Here is a 14,828-nt window from a genome sequence, read left to right as displayed (position 1 = left end):
GCCTCTTGAATGGTGGACTTGATCCACCTAGCAAGGGTGGCTTTGGAAGCCGGTAGGCCCTTGCGAACGCCTTCTGGAAGAAGGAAAAGTGAATCAGACTTCCGGAAAGGAGCAGTCCTAGACACGTAAACACGCAATGCCCTGACAAGGTCAAGCGTATGCAGAGCCTTCTCTACCCTATGAACGGGAGCCGGGCAAAGAGACGGTAGTGATATTTCCTCATTGAGGTGGAAGCTGGACCCGACCTTCGGAAGGAAGGATGGTACTGTACGGAGAACCACCTTGTCCTGATGAAAAACCAGGAAGGGTTGTCTGCAGGAAAGAGCTGAAAGTTCAGACACCCTGCGTAGCGAGGTGATTGCCACCAGGAAAACCACTTTCTGCGATAGAAAGCGGAGTGAGACCACCCTAAGGGGTTCAAAAGGAGGTGACTGTAGTGCTGTCAAGACCAGGTTGAGGTCCCACGTCTCCAACGGACGTTTGTAGGGGGGCACCAATCGGGAAACCCCTTGGAGAAAAGTCTACACTTGCGGCTTGTTAGCAATACGCCTCTGAAAGAGCACTGAAAGCGCTGAGACCTGGCTCTTCAGCGAGCCCAGGGATAGCCCGGCGTCCAGGCCTGACTGAAGGAACCCGAGGGCCTTTGGAAGAGAATAGGGAAGTGGAATCTGCCCACGAGAGTCGCACCATGTGAAGAAAAACCTTCCAGGTACGATAGTAAATCCTGGCTGAAGTTGGCTTTCGAGCCCTGATCATGGTTTTAACAACGTCCGGTGAAAAACCTGCTAGGGTCAAAACCCAGGTCTCAATGGCCACTCCGTCAAATTGAGAGCCCCTGAGTTCTGGTGGAAGAACGGGCCTTATGACAGGAGGTCGGGACGTGTGGGGAGACGCCAGGGAGCGTCTGCTGTGAGTTGCACGACGTCGGCGTACCATGTACGCCTGGGCCAGTCTGGAGCGATCAGAATGGTGGGAACACCCTCTTGTTTGATCTTCCTCAGGACTCTGGAGATCAGGGGGAGGGGTGGAAAAATGTACAGAAGCTGGAACTGGGTCCAGTCCTGAACCAGGGTATCTGCTCCGAGCGATCGCGAATCGCGCGTCCTGGCCATGAAATTGGGAACCTTGGCATTGAGATGGGATGCCATCAGATCCACGTCCGGGGTCCCCCAACGATGACAGATCTGACCGAAGACTTCGGGATGGAGAGACCATTTCCCCGAGTCCATTCCTTGTCGGCTGAGATAGTCGGCTTCCCAGTTGTCCACGCCCGGAATGTGGACCGCGGAGAGTACCGACCTTGCATCCTCCGCCCACTGTAGGATACGCTTTACTTCGGTCATCGCCTGGATGCTGCGGGTGCCACCTTGATGGTTCACGTATGCCACTGCCGTGGCATTGTCCGACTGTACTCTGATATGAAAGTCTGCCAGCAAGTGATGGAAGGCTTGCAACGCCAGGAAGATGGCCCGAATTTCCAGGATGTTGATGGGCATGGTCGATTCCCTTGGTGACCACCTGCCTTGCGCTCTGTGATGTAGGTGCACCGCGCCCCAACCCATAAGGCTTGCGTCGGTGGTCAAAACCTTCCATTGACCGGAAAGGATTTTCCCCTTGCAAGCGAGGTTGGCTTGAGCCACCCGTGCAGGGACCTCCTGGTGTTTGCTGATAACCGGAACTCCCTGTCGAGGGAGAACGGATTCCTGTCCCAGGACTTGAGGATGGCCAGTTGAAGGGGTCTGAGGTGAAACTGGGCAAATGGTACCGCCTCCATTGCTGCTGCCATCCTGCCAAGTACTCTCATGGTATACCGGAGAGATCTGGGGGACTTGCGGAGGAGTGTGTGAACTCCCAGACGGAGAGCCAGTGCCTTGTCCCTGGGGAGGATCACCAGACCCTTGGAGGTGTCGAATAGCATCCCCAGGAAGGTCAGAGACTGACTCGGGGTAGTCGAGGACTTCTGTAAATTGACTAACCATCCCAGGCGCGTCAGAGTGTCGATCGTGATCGAGACGTTGACCTCGCAGTCCTTGAGGGTGGAGGCCTTGATGAGAAGGTCGTCCAGGTATGGAACGACTACTATGCCTCTGGAGTGCAGAACATCCATGGTAGCTGCCATGACCTTTGTAAATGTTCTGGGGGCCGTGGCCAGACCGAACGGGAGGGCCACAAACTGATAATGGTCTTGGTTGATTGCGAATCTGAGAAACCTCTGATGGGAGGGAGCAATTGGTATATGCAGGTATGCGTCCTGTATGTCTATGGAGGCAAGATATTCTCCTTTTTCCATAGACGCAACGATTGACCGGAGGGATTCCATGCGGAAGTGACGAACTCGAACGTACTTGTTGAGTTGCTTGAGGTCTAGTATGGGTCGGACGCTGCCTCCCTTCTTGGGCACCACGAACAGGTTGGAGCAGAACCCTCGGAAGCGCTCTTCTGCTGGGACTGGCACTATGACTCCTGCTCGCAGGAGGGAAGAAACCGCTTGACGGAAGGCCTGAGCATTGAGCGGGGATTTTGGAGGGACAGATGGAAAAAACCTGTGCGGTGGGCTGGTAGTAAACTCGATTTTGTATCCTGAAGACACTATTTCCTTGACCCACTTGTCTTCTGTAATAGGCAGCCAGACCTGCTGAAAGAGTAGCAGTCGTCCGCCAACAAGTGGGGTGTCTTCGAGAGGGCATGAGTCAGGACGAGGGAAAAGTCTGAGGTTTTCCTCCTTTAGGTTTTGCCTGGCTTGCCTTTGATTGCCAGTTCCTGTCCGGCCTCTGTGCCGCCGTGTGTTGTCCCTGCGGGGGGAACGATTACGGTTTTGTGCTGGGCGTGAGACGGACCAGCCCGAAGAATTCCGAAAGGATCGGAAACGAGATTGATTACGCCTTTTAAACGTGCGTTTTGGTCTTAGTTGAGGGAGGGAAGTACTTTTGCCCCCGGTAGCATTGGATATCATTGTATCCAGCTTTTCACCGAAAAGACGGCCACTGAAGTACGGGAGATTTGTTAGGGACTTTTTTGAGGCCGCATCCGCTTTTCCATTCTCTTAGCCAGAGAATACGCCGGATTGTAATGGCGTTTGATGCTATTCCCGCTATTCCTCTTGCAGAGTCCAACGCTGCAAGGACCATGTAAATCTGCCACCACTGCAATTTGCACCGCCTGGTCCGCCATCTGAGGATTTGAAGCTTGAAGGCCCTTTTGCAATAGAGCAGCCCAAGCCATGATGGCCTTGGCTGCCCAGACTAAAGCAAATGCGGGAGCCAAAGAGGCACCTGCCGCTTCAAAGATTGAACGAGCCATGCGTTCGACTTGTCTGTCGTGTCCTTGAGGGTTGATCTGTCCGGCAGCGAGAGAAGCGTTTGTGCTGCCAGCCCAGAGACTGGAGGGTCCACTTCAGGCGGATCTGTCCAATCCTTGGTGTCTTTCTGTGGAAAGGGGTATTTTGCTTCCAAATACTTGCGATTGGCGAATTTTTTCTCAGGCTGCGAAAAATGCTTAGAAAGGATTTTTTGGAATTCCGGGTGATTAGGGAAGACCTTCGATGGTTTCTGAACACTTTCAAAGGAAATGTTGTGTTCTGGTGCTTCCGGGGTTGGATCTGAAATGTCCAGCACCCGAAGGATGGAAGAGACGATATCCTCAACTATCGCAGTATTGCTAGGGGGACTAGGGAGCAAAGCGTTCTCTGTTTCGTTATCTGAATTGGAGTCACATATGCCCTCTGAGTCCTGCGCATCGCTAAGGAGCTCCCTAGCGGGCGAACTAGAGCGGAGGTTTCCCGTAGTCTGGGATCATTGTGGAGATCCGCATTGTCCTTCTCTATCAGGGGACGGCCTCGGTGACCTGAGGCCACTGTGTCTTTCCCTGGAGGGGGAAGACCTATTGCTATGTGAGGACACAGCTGAACGCGACCTGTGGGTCCGCTTACGCCTCGAACTGTCGGAAGCGCCCTGATCATGAGACCGGACGTCCCTTTGCTGGGTAACGTTCATAGCCGAGACATGACCCTGCAGAGCCTGCAGTAATGTGGAGGTCAGGTTATCTATAGACTGTGTCATAGACTGCGACATCTGAGTTGCCCATTCCAGCGCAGTAGCGGTCGCAGAAGCGTTGGTAGGGACTTCTTGGGGTTCTGCTCCGTTTTTTTTTTTGGGTACAGTCCCGGCAGTGCGGATACGTGCTGCCGCTGGGGAGAGTGGCCTTGCAGGCTGTGCAGACTGCATAAAAGCAGTCTTGCCTGGTTCTTTTCTTTGAGCCCGGCATAGTACCTAGGCTGATTAATAGAGACCCTACAGGGGTATCTACGCAGAGGAAAAAGGAGTAGGAGAGCGCTATAGGTTATAGGAATTCACAGCTAAGTACCAAGGACCCAGCTGTGATCTTACCCCACCGGTGCTCCCCTTAGGTCCAGCGCTGATAAGCCCCATGTCCTGTGCCCCCCGGAGACTCTGTGCTGCCTTCCTCCAGGTGCAGCAAGATGGCCACCGGATTCTGAGGTGGAGAGGGAAGGGGGCGGAGAGCTGGAAAAGGGCGCGCTGGGCCATGTAAAAGCGCGCCCTTCCTGCCTCGATCCGCCCCTTCTATGACACTGCAGTGTCATTTTCGTCATCCGGGGGGGCGTGCCAGGGGCGGGCCGGGGGGCGGGGAAAAGGCGGCGGCTTCGGCTAGGCCGAAGCCGCGGTCTAAATTAGAGGCCTGATGCCCAGGAGGGCTCCAGAGCGGCGCGGTAGTCCGGGAGGGGGTCGGATTTGCACCGGACCCCCCAGAATGGGCGACTGGCTAGCGGTGGGGGCAGCAGTGCTAGCGGTTCCTGTGTGGGGGGTCCCTGGAGCGCCATGGAGCCACTGCTGCTGCAGAGGCAGGGGCGCAGAAAGCCCTGTCTCTGCTGTGCCACGTCTGCCTGCACCCTCCCCCGGCCCCTGGGCTGGGGTCCCTGGTGCAGAATGCTGTCTGTACTCCGACCCTACCTGCGGCGTCTCAACCTAATGCCCCCTGCGGGGGATTAGGGAGGGTGCGTCTGTCACCGTCAGGGGGTCTTCATCCTTGCCTCAACCTCAACCCAGACCCTGAAGGGGGTTGGGGAAGGAGGGGGGGGGTCTCAACTTCGGACCAGTACCCGAGGGACTGGGGAAGGAGCGACATGGGGGACCGCCATCTCTACTTCAACTGGGCACCCCTAAAAAGGGGGCCAAGGAAGGAGCCATGCCGGGAGTCTCGCTGGAGACCCACTTTTCTTCATCTGTTCCGACGAAAGGAAAAAAAGAAAAAAAGGTGTGCCTCCTTGCGACACTAAGCAAAAACTGGAGAAGGCTGACGCCGTCCAGGGGTGTATACTGCAGAGGAGGAGCCAAAGTTAATCTTTTTCAGATTATGCATAATGTCGCCTCCTAGTGGACAGCAGCATAACACCCACGGTTCTGTGTCCCCCAATAAGGCGACAGAGTAATAGCTTAAGGAGGCCGTACACCTTTGACAGATATTACTCCAGACCCCGCCATACAAAAACATATTTTTATTTTTTTTTTTTTTTAAAACATATTAAAAAATAAATCCAACCTGGTTTTTTGGGGATGTTGACCTCCATCACAGACCCAAAGGTGGAAAAATGTGCTTTGAGATCTTCTTCAGAGCACTGTTATGGGAAATAATAAGGGACAGTCAGCACAATAGATTATATGTGTACAGAAAAAGAGCACACAAGATGATAATTGACCACTTGACGTGTGATTTAGTAGTGAGTGAGCACAGATCTAAAGTTTACACTTTCTAAGAGTGTTCTTTCTTATTTGCATAGTGTCAGCCTCCTAGTGGCAGCAGCATACACCCATGGTTCCTGTGTCCCCCAATGAAGCGATAGAGAAATAAAAATCAATAAAAAAAAGTTTCATGATAAGTTAATTCCTAAACCCATTTTTGCTAAATGTCAGAGACGCTTACCTGCCAAGGCCTCCAAACAAATGCACTATCAGGATGCAGTGGACCCATATAGTTAAGATGGCGGCAATGTGTTTTTTTGCACTTTTTTATTCGGGGTATAGTTGGGCCCATTTGGTCTTGTAACTAATAGGCTGTTAACCTGGATGCTGTGCATTGCCAGTGTGAATAGCGCCACATATAAGTTTTCATTGTGCATTCACATACCAAGCAGCCACCCCCTCCATGGATTGGTAGGATGTGAGCGGCTGTCTCATCTGTATTTTTGCACCTGTGTTGCCGCCATCTTAACTATATGGGTCCACTGGATCCTGATAGTGCATTTGTTTGGAGGCCTTGGCAGGTAAGCATCTCTGCCTTTTTTGCTGTATTTTTGAATTTTTGGAGGATTTTCAAGTCCTCTTTTTGTGCTATTGCTGTTTAGTCCTAAATACATTTAGCTAGCAAACGACGCTCATTTTCTTTAGGGAAATTATCACTGTAAATATATGAAAATGGCAGCCATATTGTTATGGCAACAAACGCTTTACAAGATTGTGAACAGGACTGAAGTCTGAACATGTGCAGTAAGAACCTCTAGTTCTGTGACCAGGAGATCACTTGACAGAACATGGTTATCTCCATGGAATGGGTTAGCAATAACTTTGAATGCTCGCACAAAATGACATTTATCACAAAAATGAGTAGAGACTAAAAATTATTCTTAAATGGATTGTCCACTACTGGAAAACTTCGTAGTATCAACACCACCGTCCATCATAAAAAGAAAAAAACAATATACTCACCTCTCAAACTGGTGCCATTCCTCCGCTCGCTGGGCTATCACCTTCTGACCACCCTGCAGTCTCATGACATTATTAAGTCACGCGATCTCTGCAGCGTTTACTACTTCATCGGATTGGACATACTCACTGCAGCAGTCACGTGTTACCTTTTCACGATAAGTTAACACAGGTGAAACACACCGAAGGGATCGGAACAGGCATCAAGTACACCATTTATTTTATGGTGGACAGTGGCGCTGTTAAAAATGGATTGTGGACAACCCCATTAATCATTAAAGGACCAAGCCAGGGTATGCCTTTCTAAAATTATATTATTTAAAAACACGTATGAGTGAGGAGACATCACCCAACCATAGTGGCCATACACACAAGGATCAATAGGCAATCCAACAGAACATCACTACTTGATCCTGTTTTCCCTCCCTGCAATCTGACACTCGCATGATTTTCATTTTAACATCAATATGGCCATATAATGTCATTTTTTAACAAGTATCCTAAGATACAATTTTGGAATGTACAGTTGTGGCCAAAAGTATTGACACCCCTGCAATTTTGTCAGATAATACTCAGTTTCTTCCTGAAAATGATTGCAAACACAAATTCTTTGGTATTATCTTCATTTAATTTGTCTTAAATGAAAAAACACAAAAAGAATTGTCCTAAAGCCAAATTGGATATAATTCCACACCAAACATAAAAAAGAGGATGGACAAAAGTATTTGCACTGTTCGAAAAATCATGTGATACTTCTCTAATTTGTGTAATTAACAGCACCTGTAACTTACCTGTGGCACCTAATAGGTGTTGGCAATAACTAAATCACACTTGCAGCCAGTTGACATGGATTAAAGTTGACTCAACCTCTGTCCTGTGTCCTTGTGTGTACCACATTGAGCATGGCGAAAAGAAATAAGTCCAAAGAACTGTCTGAGGACTTGAGAAACCAAATTGTGAGGAAGCATGAGCAATCTCAAGGCTACAAGTCCATCTCCAAAGACCTGAATGTTCCTGTGTCTACCGTGCGCAGTGTCATCAAGAAGTTTAAAGCCCATGGCACTGTGGCTAACCTCCCTAGATGTGGACGGAAAAGAAAAATTGACAAGAGATTTCAAAGCAAGATTGTGCGGATGTTGGATAAAGAACCTTCGACTAACATCCAAACAAGTTCAAGCTGCCCTGCAGTCAGAGGGTACAACAGTGTCAACCCGCACTATCCGTCGGCGTCTGAATGAAAAGGGACTGTATGGTAGAAGACCCAGGAAGACCCCACCTCTTACCCCGAGACATAAAAAAGCCAGGCTGGAATTTGGCAAAACTTACCTGAAAAAGCCTAAAACGTTTTGGAAGAATGTTCTCTGGTCAGATGAGACAAAAGTAGAGCTTTTTGGGCAAAGGCATCAACATAGAGTTTACAGGAGAAAAAGAGAGGCATTCAAAGAAAAGAACACGGTCCCTACAGTCAAACATGGCAGAGGTTCCCTGATGTTTTGGGGTTGCTTTGCTGCCTCTGGCACTGGACTGCTTGACCGTGTGCATGGCATTATGAAGTCTGAAGACTACCAACAAATTTTGCAGCATAATGTAGTGCTCAGTGTGAGAAAGCTGGGTCTCCCTCAGAGGTCATGGGTCTTCCAGCAGGACAATGACCCAAAACACACTTCAAAAAGCACTGGAAAATGGTTTTTGAGAGAAAGCACTGGAGACTTCTAAGGTGGCCAGCAATGAGTCAGGACCTGAATCCCATAGAACACCAGTGGAGAGATCTAAAAATGGCAGTTTGGAGAAGGCACCCTTCAAATATCAGGGACCTGGAGCAGTTTGCCAAAGAAGAATGGTCTAAAATTCCAGCAGAGCATTGTAAGAAACGCATTGATGGTTACCGGAAGCGGTTGGTCGCAGTTATTTTGGCTAAAGGTTGTGCAACCAAGTATTAGGCTGAGGGTGCCAATACTTTTGTCTGGCCCATTTTTGGAGTTTTGTGTGAAATGATCAATGTTTTGCTTTTTGCTTCACTCCCTTGTGTGTTTTTTCACTTAAGACAAATTAAATGAAGATAATAATACCAAAGAATTTGTGTTTGCAATCATTTTCAGGAAGAAACTGAGTATTATCTGACAGAATTGCAGGGGTGTCAATACTTTTTGCCACAACTATAGGCAAGGTAGATTTCTATTAGAATTTAAGAGGGTGTCCAGTTTTGGGAGCGAAGTCTTGTCACTCCACATGACTGCAGACTTCTGATCAGAGACAGCATGCGATCCACATTGTCTCAATTCCCTAGCACTGTCCAAGTTAGCGAGAGGTCACATGCCAACTAGTGATGAGCGAAAGTGCTCTGATAACGTGTTATGCTAGTATTTTGGGAGTGCTTGTGTAATATATTCCTGTCCCTGTGGCAGCATGTTTTGCGGTTATTTTTCAGCCGCAATACATGAGGGGATTGCCTAACAGGTAATCCCTGCCGCAGAGACTCGAACATATTATTCGAGCATGCCCAAGATACTTAGATAACATCTGAGCATGTGCACTCATCACTAGTGCCAAATAGTCTCATTCAGCTTCTCTCAAGAAGTGAAGCAAACAGCAATACATGCAGTCATGTGACTGGTCGCTCATATCAGCAATACGTGGGAAATGAGACAGCGTGCAGAGAGGTCTGCAGTCATGTGAAGGGACTGTAAATTTTGCTTTCAAATCCAGATAACCCCTTTATTTTTTCACATAAAGAAAAAGCCATTTACATTATTTATCTAGGATTATAAAATGTCATTGTATTGTACCAGTTCATATTATGTCCATGTAATGGGGCTCCTATATGAATTATGTCTTGTTTTGTAAAATGCTATCTATAAAGTGCTAGTCTATTGAATTCCCTCAGATACCCAGCTATTGAAGGGATGAAAAGCTCATAGAAGACAAACTCCTAGTGTTTGAGGCCCACAATAACATTACTTTTTGTAAGCTGCAAGGAAAAAGTCATCACAACTTCCTATAGTTCTTGATAACAGTCATCTGAAGATCTAGTATAGACGACTTATTTCTAATTCTAGCATAGCATGGCTCTTTATAATCATAGCCATCTACTTGATACTTTACCTTAAAGCTCAGATTGCGGACGATCAGTCTGGCTTTTTTGGGTGGGACTTTGACATCTTTGGGCTTGCTTTGTTTTGCATTCTCAGTTGTTTCTAAAACATATAAATGTATATAAATTCAAGTCACACAACCAGAAAAGTGGGCATTTCTTATTTTACTGTACTTGCAGAATTTTTCAGGTATGGTTAAACATATGGCTTTTACTACTTCATAATCTGACATTGGTAGTACCTTTAGTTTTCGCCTTTTTATCTTTATCACGTAACTTTTTCTTGGCCACCATCACTTCGATTTTCTTTCCATCGTACTCCTTGATTTCCTTCATTGCTCTCTGTGCATCCTCCAACATAGAAAATGTGACATAGCCAAGACCACGACATTTTTCTACCCCTGCAAGTAAAGTGAACATATTTTACCATCCTCAGTGAAGAGAGCCAGTCCAGTGAGATTATAAAACATGCAGCCATGCTAGGATTTGTGGTTGTAATAAGGGTGAAGAAAAACACTCAGGCTCATATGACATAGACCCTAAGGGGGGTTATCCAATCAAATTTATTGAGGGCCTATCCTCAGGTTAGCTCATAAATACTGTATCCGTGAGCGTCTGAAACCCAGTACCGCCACCAATCAGCTATGATTAACTACAGTGCTGGCCTGATGTAAACACTGAAAGGAGTGTGCAATGTGTAGCGGTTCTGAATATTACAGAACACCTCCTACTCAATAGAATATGAAATGATCTGCAGTACTTGGCAGTGGCAGCTAAACACTGAATGCAGCTGTACAGTGCGGGTCTGCTCAATATAGCAAAAGGGAAGAGAAAACTTCGCTCACCAAAATATACCAGAGACCGTCCGTGCCTGGAGATCAGTGGCTTCCTCAGAGGAAGGACTGTTTTTACAGGGTCCGAAACATATCGTGCCTATGGGGGGACCCCATGATGTTTTTTATCGCTGAAGATGTTTAAAGAATTTTTACTGAAAAAGGATTCCTGTGCCGGAAGTCTACTATCTCTATCAGGTCTGCTCAATGATTATATTAGGCCACACAGGAGCTAGTAATAACTAAGCTAAAATGGGTACAGTCTGATGTTCATTAACGACTTTTGTAATGGTACAAACAGCACTGTATTCTGCATTATTCTTGCCATCAAGTGATAAAACTGATAACAAATCTACTACTGAGCAAAGGAAACAGTCTGACAAATACCTGCATACACAGAACCTGAAAACACCAGACAATTTTTTTGTTTGTTTTTTAACAATTTCAACGTTGTTGAAAAAGTTTCCCTAAAGTAATTTCCCGTTACTCTAAGCTAAACCATTGTTAGGATAGGCCGTGAGTTTTAGATTTTTGTGTGTCGGACTCTTGGCACCACTAGCAATCAGCTGTTTGAGAAAAGCACTGAGCTGCAATTGCAGGCACATCAGTTCTTACAAGTGCAGAACTGTGCAGTATGGAGCAGTGGAAAAAATAAAGGCAGTACTCGCTGGAGCTTTGTAGCATTTTAAGGAGGGGATCTAGAGTTTTGGTGATTTTACAAAATTTGCTTGAAGATAAATAATATTATAAGATTTTTTAAAAAGACACTAAGCACCCAATCAATACCCCATGGCTCTAGTGGTCCTCACTGTTCCTGGAAGTAAAGTCTGTCCCATCCAACTTTCACAACCACTGCAGTGAGTCACTGGCCACAGTGGTGATATTTGCATATATGACACTTGACTGCTGGTTCCAGTGGTTGGATGCAGCAGTCATATAAATGATGGAAAGGACATCACTGCAGAACTGTTGGGGACCACTAGAGTTAAGCCCCCGTTACACACTGCGATATCGCTAGCAATATCGCTGTAAAGTCACCGATTTTTGTGACGTTATAGCGATATTGCTAGCGATATCGCTGCATGTGATACTTACCTCCGACCGGCTCCCCCACTGCTCATTGTTGGTCACGCGAGAAGGTCCTGGATCGTTTCTCGTCGTCAGCTTCCTGCTGCGCTTCCTGTGGCGCCGACGAGCGAGGCATGGACGCGGGCGGGAGGACGTCAGGATCGCCGCGTATGACAGTTAAATAGCGACCCCCAACCCCTGCGATGTTGCTGGTGAGATCTGCCTGTGTGGCAGCTCACTAGCGACCACTTAGCGATGCACCAGCGATCCATATCGTTGTCGGGATCGCTGGTGCATCGCTATGTGTAACGGTACCCTAATGTGAAGTGGCAGCTAACTCAAGGTGATAATTATGCCTTTCTTTTAGATAATTCCCTACTCTTTGGCAATTCTTGCAATGTACTGGAAGACCTCTTTAAAGTGGTTGTCACACAAACTCAATTATATAATGTCTGGCTGTAAAGAAGGATTTTTCAGCAACATTAGCAATTTGGGAATGCCAACAGATGGAAGCATGCCTTGGCAGTAGGGATGTTGGGGAATGATCCTGGATTTTGTGATAATTACAAGTTGTCATTCTTGTATAGATAGGAAAAGAAAAAAGGGGTTTACTCAAAATATCTCCTGTCGACTGTAGGGGATAACTGTTTGCCCTGTATCTTATTTATCACATATCCTGCAGATATAACGCATCATCTATTGGAACAAAACTTCTATTAACACCTGCTTATGTGTGCTGGAATCGGATGTCTCTGATACATGAAGACGCATATAAGCCTCTGCATGAATCAGGAGCACCGGCCAAGTGGCATGCACCTAGCCACAGCTTTGTTGGAGCTGGTGAAAACGATGCGCGAACGCCAAAAGTCACAGTTTTAGCACAGCTACACTACAATTTTGCATCTTTTCAAAGCTCTGATGAAATGGGCTACACAAATCAATCATACTGTACTACTGAACCATATGTAAAGGCCTAATATGAGCCCGCCAATATCGACAGGTTCGGGCGACAGCCAACTGAGGGTCCGGAAATAGGTTGATCATGCTGGTCATAATTCGGATTGCCACTTGCTTTGCTGAGATAAGCCCCCGGCCGATACATCAGATCTCACACAAAGAACACAAGAGCGTAGACCAAGGGAGCTCTTGTCCACGGAAGCGTTAGCGGAGACGGCGGCCAGCCTAACATATGTAGGCCGATCTCTGTCCAAATGTCGCACAATGGCCGGACACAGACATCTCTCAGGCAGCACCTGTACAGGCAATACAAGTAGCCCTCCCACACACGGTAACAATACACCCGAAGGCTACGTGTCGTGTACTGTGCTGTTATTACCCTTCTCCCGCACCACGAAGCTCTGCCGCAGCGGTCCGCGCTCACTGAAGATCTGCTCTAGCCGCTCATTGGTGGCATTTTCCGGGAGACCCCGGATAAATAACGTAAGCCCTGCCATGACTGCGCACACTTCAGCCTAAACCACGCTTCACCAGGGCGCCGCCATATTACCCGGAAGTCCGTGTTCGTAATCAGTCCCCTGCCGGTGTATTGGTTCCGGCCCCGCGTCCCGTCGCCTTGTGCAACTTTTGAAACCAGCACGGCTCTCGCTGACTGTACCTCATAAACCAATCAGAAATGCACTTTTCTGTGAGATTTGAAGCTACACTTGTGCTGGCCAATTAGAGAAGTGTCAGTGTGCAACCATTAATATTAGCAGTTCCGGGGTATGTGTATTATGACGAGTCCACTGACTGCTGCCAAGTCTGGGAGTACACGCGAGAAGTGTCATACAGCAGCAAGTATCACACATCTGGGACTTCCATTCAGATCTGTGGCAAAGTGAGTCACAACCGGCTTGTGACTGAAAATCCAGCACAGCTGGAAACTCTGTAGTAGGAGGTCGCAGCACAACCCCATGGGAAACTGACCTATATTCACGATCCATATAGTGGGGCTTATATGCACAGTGTATCAGAAACGCCAAAACTAATGAAATCTAATAAAATCACTAACTCTTTCCTATTAATATATTAAAACACAATAAAAAAATATATAAAACATATAAAATAGGGCACTGCAGGTAATGAAAAGATGGCAGAAATCACCTTAGCAAGAGTTGAACCACAGTGGAAACCTTGCTGTACCAATCCAAAAGTGAAGCCACAAGGGTAATCTATTGCAGTTAGATAATAAATATAATAAAATCCAGGGAGTAGTATAAGTGATTATATTAATATGTAAGGTACTTACCTGCAGGCAACTTCCAATCCTCACAAGATCTCCTCTTCCCATAAAAGATTTCTACCCCTACTCTCGAACTCTCTACCCCAACATATCAGACTCTCACCAATGGTGGAAACCTTCATCAAAAGGAAACTGAAGACCCAACTAGTCCGTCAAGCCTACAACCTGCAGTAACTCTCCTTCCTCTGTAGGGGGGTGTGCTGGGGGCTAACTTGTGCCCTGCATCCCTTTGCGTGACTTCCTAATAAAATTGGGTACATTTTACGGGTAAAATGGTGTGTTATGTGATACTGTTTTATTGGTTATTAACATGGTAACCAATGTACTGATGTTTGTGTACTGTGTAAGTTATACCTCTCTCAGAGCTAGGGATAGAGATAGGGAGATACAGTGATAAATAAAGGTACTGTCACACTTAGAGATGCACCAGCGATCCTGACAACGATATGGATTGCTGGTGCATCGCTAAGTGGTCGCTAGTGAGCTGCAACACAGGCAGATCTCACCAGCGACATAGCAGGGTCGGGGATCGCTACTTACCTGTCAGACGAGGCGATCCTGACATCCTCCCGCCCGCGTCCACGCGTCGCTCGTCGGCGCCACAGGAAGCCCAGCAGGAAGCTGATGACGAAAAACGGTCCAGGACGTTCGCACGCGATCAGCGATAACCAGCGGGGGGAGCCGGTCGGAGGTAAGTATCACACATAGCGATATCACTGCTGCTGCGTCACAAAAACAAGGAACGTTACAGCGATATTGCTAGCGATATCGCTTAGTGTGACGGGGCCTTAAGGTTTAGTATTGGTAAGAGAAATATAGGGTTAGAACAGTGGGGGGCACTGTAGATTAGGAGATTAGATCAAGTCGAGATAAGAACT

The 14,828-nt window shown here is 47.4% G+C and overlaps 1 protein-coding gene across 3 annotated transcripts in view; it reads right to left on the bottom strand.

The window, feature by feature from the left end:
- RBM28 (RNA binding motif protein 28) overlaps positions 1-14,828 on the bottom strand; it is a 93,482-nt gene that overhangs the window by 54,574 nt on the left and 24,080 nt on the right. For 2 of the 3 annotated variants that reach the window (XM_073579235.1, XM_073579236.1), the window contains exons 1-4: positions 13,045-13,209; positions 10,050-10,208; positions 9,819-9,910; positions 5,557-5,632 (exon numbers count right to left, since the gene is read on the bottom strand). In XM_073579235.1, the coding sequence (XP_073435336.1) occupies positions 5,557-5,632; positions 9,819-9,910; positions 10,050-10,208; positions 13,045-13,162 (445 nt within the window). In that variant the 5' untranslated portion in view covers positions 13,163-13,209. Of the gene's footprint in view, positions 1-5,556; positions 5,633-9,818; positions 9,911-10,049; positions 10,209-13,044; positions 13,210-14,828 lie in introns of those variants that run through there. The other variant, XM_073579237.1, reaches the window with a different exon arrangement.

Source organism: Dendrobates tinctorius, unplaced genomic scaffold, assembly GCF_039654945.1.
Source record: "Dendrobates tinctorius isolate UK_male_01 unplaced genomic scaffold, ASM3965494v1 ptg000062l, whole genome shotgun sequence".
NCBI classification, from domain to species: Eukaryota; Metazoa; Chordata; class Amphibia; order Anura; family Dendrobatidae; genus Dendrobates; species Dendrobates tinctorius.
This window is presented reverse-complemented; position numbering and strand designations above follow the sequence as displayed.